We start from the raw sequence: 10091 nt of genomic DNA, 5'->3' as shown, positions 1-10091 counted from the left end.
GGCAGAAGTGAACTGGGCGGGGGGGCGGGGAGCTGCCGGTGGGTGCAGAGCACCCACCAATTTTTCCCTGTGGGTGTTCCAACCCCAGAGCACCCACGGAGTCAGCACCAATGGTGCAGCTCACCACCGTCCAGAAAACTGTCTTTTGGAAGTTTTAGCAATGCATGGTAGGGCCACAGAATGAGTTGCACAGGAGTGACTGGGAGTATGAGGTCAATTTCCCAGTTTGCAACTGTCTCCATCCCATAATGTTATCTGTAGCCCATAATTTTCATGCTTTTTAAAAAACATCTCATAAACCTATGTGTCCCTCCTTGCTGTCCCCCATATGTGACAGAAGCATGGAGTCTGCACAGCTTAGCGCTGTTGTCATGAGCATTGGAAGCACAGGGCGCACAATCCTGAAGTATTTGCGGAGCCACAAGAAGAACCAAATGAGTGGGGAACTAGATGATGCCTTGGAAGACAGATTACTGTAGACATAGCAAGAAACAATTCAAGGTTGTTGGTGGTGTTCACGGAACAGTTGCAGATGGTGGAACACCGCTTCTGGGACTAAGAAATAAGCCTTGGCTGGTGAGATTGCATCATAATGCAGGTTTGGGATGATGAGCAGTGTCTGCAGAACTTTCAGATGTGCAAAGACACATTCTTCAATCTGTGGCTGAGCTTGCCTCAGCTTTCCAGTGCAGGGACACCAACATGAGAGCTGCACTGACAGTGGAGAAGCAAGTGGCGATCACACTGTGGAAACTTACAAAGTCAGATTTCTGCCTGTCCGTCAGGAATAAATCTGGAGTCAGGAAACCCACTGTGAGGGACGTTGCAATGCAAATGTGCAGGGCCATTAATTGCCTGGATTGTGACTCTCAGTAATGTGCAGGACATAGTGGATAGATTTGCAGTAATGGGATTTCCCAAACAGCGGTGGAGCAACAGATGGCATGCATATCCCTTCCAGGGAGGTGGATTACCTATGCTGACTGGAGAAGCCCTCCCATGAGCGTATGTAATGTCTTCACTCTGCTGCAGCCTTTCAAGTGTAGATAAGCCCTGAATATGCAATAGAGCTGGGAACTGGAAAAGAATTCAGTAGTGCAGACTATCTCAAACTATGAATTACAATTTTTGCAAAACTAATAGTTTTAAAATAACTTTTCTGTCTGATAGTTGTTAAAATTGAAAGGTAACATATTTTAAACTGAAAAAGGGAAATATTTGTTTTCACATAATACAAAAGACCTCGACCGGATTAAAAAAGAAAAAAGATAGGACGTTTATATAGATAATGAGAATATCCAGAGTCACAATCATAGGATTTTATTAAAAAAGTTTGGAATGGATGTAAACTCTAATTTTTTTAGGACAGAAACCAGCCTCTATGTGGTGGGATTAGGAAGAAACGTTCCTTTTGCAAATGTTATTTAATAACTAACTATACTAAGGTTTCTTGCACCTTGCTTCTCTAAAGCATATGGTACTGGCTACTGCTGGAGACAGGGTACTAGTCTAGATGGACCAATGATCTGATCTGCAATAGGATTTACATACATACAGTAGAACCTTAGAGTTACTAACACCTTGGGAATGAAGGTTGTTGGTAACTCGGAAATGTTCGTAACTCTGAACAGGGCATTATGGTTGTTATTTAAAAAGTTTACAACTGAACATTGACTTAATAGTTTTGAAATTTTACTATGCAGAAGAAAAATATTGCTTTCCCTTTGTGTTTGTAGTAGTTTACATTTAACACAATACTGTACTGTACTGGCTTTTTCACCCTCTCTGCTGTTGTCTGATTGTGTACTTCCGGTTCCAAATAAGGTGTGCGGTTGACTGGTTAGTTCATAACTCTGGTGTTCCTAATTCTGAGGTTCTACTGTAAAATGTGATAAACACATAAATGCAGGATGAGGGCCTGGGATTATGGAAAAAGTATATTTCAATTTTTGTTTGTTTGCTCCCTTAATTTGTTTGTCAGTATTTTGTGTTGAGTCAGTTTCCCTGTAGTCTTTCCCTTTTTTGTCTTTCATAGAACAGCAGGGGAGGGCAGAGAAAATACTTTTGTTACATGGTATTGGGAAAATCACAAACATTTAAGCTTTTAATTGCTTCTGTCACTTTAAGCAAAAAGGGAAATGAAATGAAAAGAGAAGGTTGCACGTGTGCACGAGAAAGGCCTACAACTATCACAGCCCAGGGTGACTGAAACTCGCGCCTGCGCCCTCACGGCGAGCGTCTCTGTCCGCTTGAACGGGAAATTTGCGCAATCGCAGTCAGATAGGCGTAAGAGCCACGCCCCTGGGGGTACTGCGAGCATGCGCAGTGCTGGGGCGCAGAGCACAACGCATGCGTAACGAAAGCTGTGTGCGGTTGCTTGCGCATCCTCCCCTTTAAGCGGGTTGTTTAGTGCCCTCCGTCAGGAGGTAGGGACGGGGTGTGCGGCCCGGCGCGCTGGTTCCTAGCCGGTGTGTGCACGCGCGGCGCAGCGAGGCGAGGATGTCTGGCTGGGACCGGGAGATGGGCTTCGGGCCCGGGGGCTCGGGTCGGGGCGGCGCGGGGGACGGGCGGATCTACGTGGGGAACCTGCCGGCGGACGTGCGGGAGAAGGACCTGGAGGAGCTTTTCTACAAGTACGGCCGCATCCGCGACATCGAGCTCAAGAGCAAGCGCGGCCTAGTGCCCTTCGCCTTCGTGCGCTTCGAGGACCCGCGGTGAGCGGGACGGGGGAGCGGGCCCCCGGGAGAGTCAGCCCGGCCTGAGGCGGGTGGAATCCCTCCCCCAGGTCACGGAGCCCTGGAGACGGCCCGCCCGGGCAGTTACATCCGCTTCCCGCCCCGGCCCCTCGACGGGAAACTCCTCTGCACCAGAGCCCGGGCGCGCACCCCCGGTCCCCAGGGAGGACCTGCTGCACGTCCCCACCCTCGGCCCCGGCTGGCCGGACGTCCCTCCCCCGGAGAAGGAGCCTACCGGCCTGTTCTCTCCTAACGGGCAAAGCCCTCCTCCCCCGATTCCTTATGCACCCTTCCTGCCCCCACGCATCACTCCGCGCCTGGTGTGCCCCCCACTCCCGGACATCTTCCGTCTGTATCAAGGGACTCGCCCACTTCCCCCCCAGCAATCTTCCCTAGGAATAAGTGACAGTGACGCGCACAGCAAATCTGTGAATGGGGACCTGCTGTCCCCCCTCTGAGCTGACGGAACTCTGCCTAAGTGACACCGTTACATCATCTCTTAAAAGAACACCCAGAAACGGCCCTATCAGTCTGTTCTGATACTTCCCAAGTCGTTTAGTTTCCCCTTTGTATTAATTAAAATGTGTAGATTTTCCACTTCTAAGCAGTGTATAATGTCACAATTTTGTCTGCATGGGAGCAATTGTAATATTACAGGCACCAAGGTTTGAGCTTGCAGGAGAAATGAACTGATTCACTTTGGCTATGTAAATTTTTGTGTGTGAGAGAGCACAGATGGATTGAGTTTAAACTTTAAACCCAGTATGACTGTAGTCCACAGTTACTGCTTTGCATAACACAGCTAATAAATAATGGACAAATATGAGGGAGGAATACATGCTCATTATTGTCCTCTTTAATGAGTTAAGCTGATTGCAGTGGTCTAAGTAACTAACTGTCTTCTGAATTCTCCATATCTTACCTTTTTCAGGTAGCATCAAAGGGGCTTTGGCAAGCCTGGGGAATGTTTTCACAAGGTTTTAGTACCAGCAGTTACAATTTGTAATGTACACCTAGTCCCAGACTCTGAATTTCTGTTCATCTGACTATAAACATAAAGGTGTTATCTTCTTCTCTACACTTAAAAAAAAAAAATCATTCTAGTTGATACTTAAGCACAACTCAGAAACTCAAAACAGATGCTTTCCTGCAGCAATTGTAACTATTCACCTCCACCCCTATGTACCATGCAGGTATATGGTTTTGTCTCTAATATGAGCATACTGTGGCTTGGTACAGTTATTACTGGTGAAATGCCTCTGAATTTCCTAATATTGTGTTTAAAATATCATCCATGGAAGCGAATAACATGTCTGCATTCATTATTTTTGAATCAGGGTTTATGGACATATTGTAGATGCATCCTCAGACATTACGGAGACACCATTTTTGGCTTAGCAGAGACACTACATCACTGATTGCCCATCACAAGGAAAGCAAAATCCCTTTGTCAGTTACAATACTTATTTTCAGGGAGAAGAAAACATTTAACTGAGAAAACAATGTGGGGTGGTTTTTTTTGGCTCCTTTAATGTAGATTAACATTTTTGGGGGTGGGAGTGGCATAAGAGTCAGAACTATGTGACCACCCATTTCTCCATGGACCATGAGCCAGTGTGTTAAGAACCACTGGTGGATCAGACCCAGTTTGGGAACCACACTTCTAAAGTAAGCCCATGCAACACTCAGGCAATCTAAGAGGAAGGGATGTTCTTCACCTAGGTTATTGGGTAGAGTGTTTTGTTTAGAGATATTTTGTTGATGGTTCACAGGAGTTTAAATCTGTAGTCCCTCCTGCCTTTTTAAAAACAAACAAACATATAAATAGCCCTCTCTCCCATCCCTTGTGACACTGTAAAGAGAGAACCACACCTTGATAAGGGTGACGAGGATGAGGTCCTGGTCCATGACTAGAGCTCCTAGGCCTATGGTAATACAAGTGGCAACTAATAACAATAGATGCTAAACTTCTCAGGATTGGGATGCTCTGTTAATGCACTGTGTTCTCACTTATGATCTTCCAGTGCTATTTCTACCTTCCACAATGCTTTTTGAAATTAATTTTAAAGAGAGTTTGCACACTTGTAAAGTTCAGCTTGCGAGGACTGAATTTTGAAAAGATTTATGTTTAATTGAACAGTTATTCTGTGGTTGTATATAACTTTGTAACTACTTTCAAGCTTTAGTTTTTAGTTCATGCCCTTCTGCATGCGTTAGCATAGACTTGGTGGGATGGAAAGTGAGATTAGGTCTAGGCTTTAATACAACATCAGAACGCTCTCAGGAAAACAAATATCCCTTGTATATAATTATGCAAGTCAAAACACCATAATGAGGCAGTTTCTAATAAGTGGCTTATTAGTGAAGATTAAGTATTCGCCCTTACTGCCTGTCAGATTATGAAAGAGCTTTGTTCCATGCAGATCAGAATTCAGTCAGAATGAGAAAATGGCCTCTGCTTCTAAGCATAGTGGATAGGCAGAACCTGTCAGTGAATGCAAGATAGATAATGTGACTCTCCTGTGTTCTTTACAGTGGACATGGCTGTAACCTAAAATAGATGGTGCACAGGAACGTAAGAGCTTGGAAAAAGCGTTTAACAATTTACAGATGTGATACACTGTTGACTGATGAATCCATTTCAGATTCAGTCCAAAATATCCTCAAATATATTTGCAGTTACTTTAAAACTGCAATATTTCTAACATGCTTGATGGCCCACTGAGATGTTGGGAATCACTGACCATCATTAATCACTGATTCATGTTATTTGTTTGCAGAGATGCAGAAGATGCAGTTTATGGGAGAAATGGTTATGATTATGGTCAATGCCGACTGCGTGTTGAGTTCCCCAGATCCTCCCGAGGTCGGGGTGGAGGTTTTGGTGGGGGGCTGCGTGGGAGGAATGGCCCTCCGTCACGACGTTCTGAATTTCGAGTCCTTGTTTCAGGTATGTTACACACTTCAATTTGGCTAGGTCTCATCCTAATGCTGTGCCTCATTGCATTGTGTCCGTGTCTCGCGAAAAAGGAGCTTTTCATATCACTGAAATAGTTTCAGGTTTCTCCTGTAACCTGAAACCTCTTCCTGTAAAGGAGTATCCCGGTGCAGTTCCCTTTCCAGTTTGACTCGAGGAGGAGTCTTGTTGCTTTTTGGAGCACATCTTGATCAATGGTGAGCAGAAATGTCTTCTTAGGGGCCAGATGTGAACTCAGCCATGGATTCTGAAAACAGTTGGGCACTAGATGGAATGGTACCTAACATTTCATCATAATTAGAAAGGATTTGTTAGAGATCTCCTATGATGTAATATGCTCTGATAGGTGTTGACATTTTGTTAATTAAAAAAAAAAAAGTGTGGTCTGTACCTCAGTAGCTCCACATGATCTACTCACTATGAGAAAGAATGACTAAGGCACCATGGAAGGGAGCCCCCTCAATCAACCAGTGGATTCCTGAGGTGGGACTTCATACAAAAAACCAAAGAAACAAACTGAAAAGGCCATTCAAGTAGTGAGTTGACATTAGGAAATAGGGGTAGAGGGGGCCCTTTATGGGAGTGAAATGAAAGTATGTTTGGAAGCTCTGCAATGCATATGAAATCCCAGGAGGAGATTCATTACTCCCTGACAGCGGATGCTTGGGACAGTCCATAAAAAAACATACTTGTATGTCTCCCAAAAACATGTTTATCTCCATGCATCACCTTAAAATACCCACATCGCCATTTCTCTGTATGCTCCTGTGACTTTATGACTAAAAAAATAAAACGTTCCCTGTAAGGAAGCCACTCTACTGTAGCAATAAAATATCATCAGCATTGCAGCAGGATCTGAACGCTATCCATTGAAACCAGGAGTACATCTCCTCTTCAGGAGCCTGGGAGGGCTGGGGGAGAATAACTGAAAATCATCTGATTTTTTTGACATGATCACGAAAACCTGCATTGGTAAAGGGTATTGTGAAGCCTTCTTGAAAATTGCCAGGACCAGCAGTACATTAGAGTCTCCAACATGCTGTGGGGCAGGGAAACTCAACCCTTTGCCTTCCTTTAGGTAAACATGCTGATAATTACCAGCTAAACGCATGTGATTTTGCTCACTACCAGAGGATGAACTGCTGGAATCTCAGGACCCAAATTAATACAACTGATATGAATGGGACAAGCCAATCTTGGATGGGGAGCTGAGCTTGAGGAACCTTAAGGAAAAAAAAAGTCCTGCTTTGAGAGCAAAATCTTCATTACAGACGTACAGGGTTTGAGGGGTGGTTCTGAATTACTTTGCAACAGTACAAATAGCAGATTCCTCTGAAATCTCAGCACGTTGAATTCCAGAGAGACCCAGGGACTATCTTACTGACAGGAGGCCCGCATTTTGTACCTTCCACGGAGGGCTCAGCTGCTGGTTTTCTGGAATGGAACTTAGTGCTATTTTTTGGATCCCTCCATTCTTATTGCAGTTCTGATCCTATGGAAAAATCACAAAGCACATTGAAGTGATGGAGCCCTTGGCCTGGCAGGGTCAGCATCCCTGGGACAGCCTGAGTAGATGGCCTTTTTGTTTATATGGTGTGTTATGTTTTGTGTTCTCCATGCTCAGGGCTTCCTCCATCAGGCAGCTGGCAGGACCTGAAGGATCATATGCGTGAAGCTGGTGATGTTTGTTATGCAGATGTACAGAAAGATGGAATGGGTGTAGTTGAGTTTCTCCGCAAGGAAGATATGGACTACGCATTGCGTAAACTGGATGACACCAAATTCCGCTCTCATGAGGTGGGTTCATGCCTTCAGGGGAAGAGCATGTGTGTGCACAGTCACGGAGGAGCATACACTTTTTTTCCTTGTCACGCTGGTCTCAGGAGGCATAAGAACAGAACCTAGTGATAACGTTGGAGTTGGTGGTTAATAGTGACCTGTTACAATAATATAAAGGATCCTTCCTACCTTTTGTGACACATACCCCACTGTGGCTTGGCATGTTAGGGTCTTGGCTCAGTGCGTGAAGTAACTAATACTGAATGTTTTAAAAATATAACATTTGGAAGGGGCGGGGCTCAGACAAGCCCATTTGTCATAGCTGAGAGCTGTACTGTTGGCTGCACCCTTCATTACCTGGAAGCCAAGAATTTGGACTGCTTGCCTCTGACTTCTACAGGGTAAGCTAGCTTGTTGTGGCATTTTCCCTTTGGCCACAGTGGCTCACAGCCTTCTCCTTTCAACTAAGCCAATTCATGCTGCCTCTGCCAGCTGGGGGCTTTGTCAGCAAACTACAGTACTCTCCCAAAGAACAAGCTGGTGAACAGCTATGTTGGTTTCTATAGCTGTTTTTCCCATGCTCCAGCATGGAGATTCTTCTTCTGGTGGTCTCCTGGTGTCTGAGCCAGTAAACCACCGCTTTTACATTCTTGGAGCTGTGCTACTTCATTGCAACCGCCTTCCAGTGTCTGAGCTGTTCTGCTCCAACCATCCTCTCAGCTGAAGGCTGAGTGTGCTTGCTGTGGAGATTTCCTTACAGAACTTGAGATGCTGATACATGATCGTGACCTGAGAGTTCGGCCTTTCCTTACTGTGCTGAAGGACTGTACTAGTATCTATAACTATTTCCCTCCAGCAGTTAAGGATGGAGTCAGACCATTGGGACCTTCACCCTCTGGCTGTACTGGTTGCCACAGCCTCTTCCTTTGTGGTTGGATGTGGGAGGCACTTGTCCATGGTCCTCTTCTGGCTGCTGAGCCTCTGCCCTTGCAGATGATGATGGCTAGCAAGGTATTTCTCACTAGTACATGCACAATACTGTTTTGTAAAGAACCTCTTCGAGGCATCAAGTGCCAGCGCAGAGTTTGACCCAAGCAGCAGCAGATGGATTTATACTGCCCTCTTTGTGGAAACTCCAGTCTTTGGTTATTTATGCTTTGGTCCATTTGGTGTTATTCATATTAGTGGAGGACTGTTAATCAGGATGCAATGTAAATGTTTGGGTTTTCTTCTTTGTTTAAATTTCAGGGTGAAACTTCCTATATCAGAGTCTGTCCCGAAAGAAGTACCAGCTATGGCTACTCGCGGTCCCGTTCTGGTTCAAGGGGTCGTGATTCTCCATACCAAAGCAGGGGATCACCACGCTACTCATCCCCCTTCAGGCCATACTGATTGCATCCAACAGGGACTTTTTAAAAATGTGAACTGAGCCTCTTTTTTGCTCGGAAGTTACATTCCAAGACTGATGGATATAGTCTTTCGTAGGAGCTCTTTGTTTTTCCCTTTTATTAAATAAAAATCTTTTTTTTAACGACTTACAGTTTTTACTAGGGAAATGTTGTTGGTAATGAAATATTTTGAACCTCTGCAGTTCAGTTTTGTTTTTGGTTTGGAAAATGTCAAGTGTACTTTTTTCCCTCCTAACTGAGGAAAAATAAGCTTGAGAATTAGCACAGTAACTATTGGTGGCTTGTCTGCAGGACGGTGATAAAAAGCAATGGAGTGACTGTATGACTCAGCCTGTTGTGTAGAAATATATTTAAATGTTTTAGTAACTCATAAGCAGTGGTTGTCTTTTGTACAATTAGAGGAAGATCATGGCATTAAGAGGTGGTGGGAGCAGGTGCAAGCAACTCTGAGGTTGTGGGCTACTAGGTGCCTAAATATATACAGAGAGTGGTTCTCCCTTGCAGCATCAGAACAGTGCACTCTAGAATGGCAGGTGGAGGAGGGCTGAACTGCCTGAGGGCATTTTCACACAGGGGATGCTATTACTCTCAATGAGATGGCTTTCTCCCCTTTACAATAACTTAATGAGGAAAAAAAGGGAAAATAAAACTGTGCTGTAGCACCTTTTTCAGTTGGATATCTCCAAGTGCTTTATGCATTTATCAAGCATCTCTACGCTTATGCAAAAGTACTCCTTGTTTTACAAATGCCTAAAATTACAATGCAGCCAGAATGATTTATATGAAGTCACGGAGTCAATGATAGGACAAATAATAAAGCCCAGGAGTGATGGCTGTTCTACTAAAATTTCCTCTAAATAATAATACTTTTAAGAGTACTTTTCATCCATAGATCTCAAAGTGCTTTACATAGGAGGCTGCTATCATTATCCCCATTTTACAGATAGCATATGAGAGGCACAGAGGTGAAGTGACTTGCTAAAGGTCATCCAGGAGGGTAGTAGTAGACCCAGTCCATGGCTCTAACCATGAGCACACTGCTTCTAGTGGAGGCTTCTCTTTGAGCTCATGGCTCACAGTGTCTACCTGGGCTACAGAAGCTTGATAGACTGCTTAATTTTCTAAAATCTGCTCTGATCTGTGACCAAAAAAGTTATTGTGCATCTTTATTTCACACCTGACTGCACGTGA

General features: G+C 44.5%; 1 protein-coding gene across 2 annotated transcripts; it reads left to right on the top strand.

The window, feature by feature from the left end:
- Window positions 1-2372: 2372 nt before the first annotated feature.
- Window positions 2373-9273, top strand: SRSF9 (serine and arginine rich splicing factor 9). Of its 2 annotated transcripts, XM_050923664.1 has the most exons (5): window positions 2373-2714; window positions 5516-5685; window positions 7337-7509; window positions 8351-8502; window positions 8740-8831. In XM_050923664.1, exons 1-4 carry the CDS (start codon window positions 2500-2502, stop codon window positions 8486-8488), a joined length of 696 nt encoding a protein of 231 aa, XP_050779621.1. In that variant the 5' UTR covers window positions 2373-2499; the 3' UTR covers window positions 8489-8502; window positions 8740-8831. The 2 variants fall into 2 exon arrangements, with proteins under 2 accessions (XP_050779621.1, XP_050779620.1); XM_050923663.1 differs by lacking the exon at window positions 8351-8502 and having other exon boundaries at window positions 2384-2714; window positions 8740-9273.
- The last annotated feature ends 818 nt before the right edge of the window (window positions 9274-10091 follow it).

Source organism: Gopherus flavomarginatus, chromosome 15 (assembly GCF_025201925.1).
Source record: "Gopherus flavomarginatus isolate rGopFla2 chromosome 15, rGopFla2.mat.asm, whole genome shotgun sequence".
NCBI classification, from domain to species: Eukaryota; Metazoa; Chordata; order Testudines; family Testudinidae; genus Gopherus; species Gopherus flavomarginatus.
The sequence above is the reverse complement of the archived record's forward strand: the minus strand, read 5'-3'. Positions and strand labels throughout refer to the sequence as shown.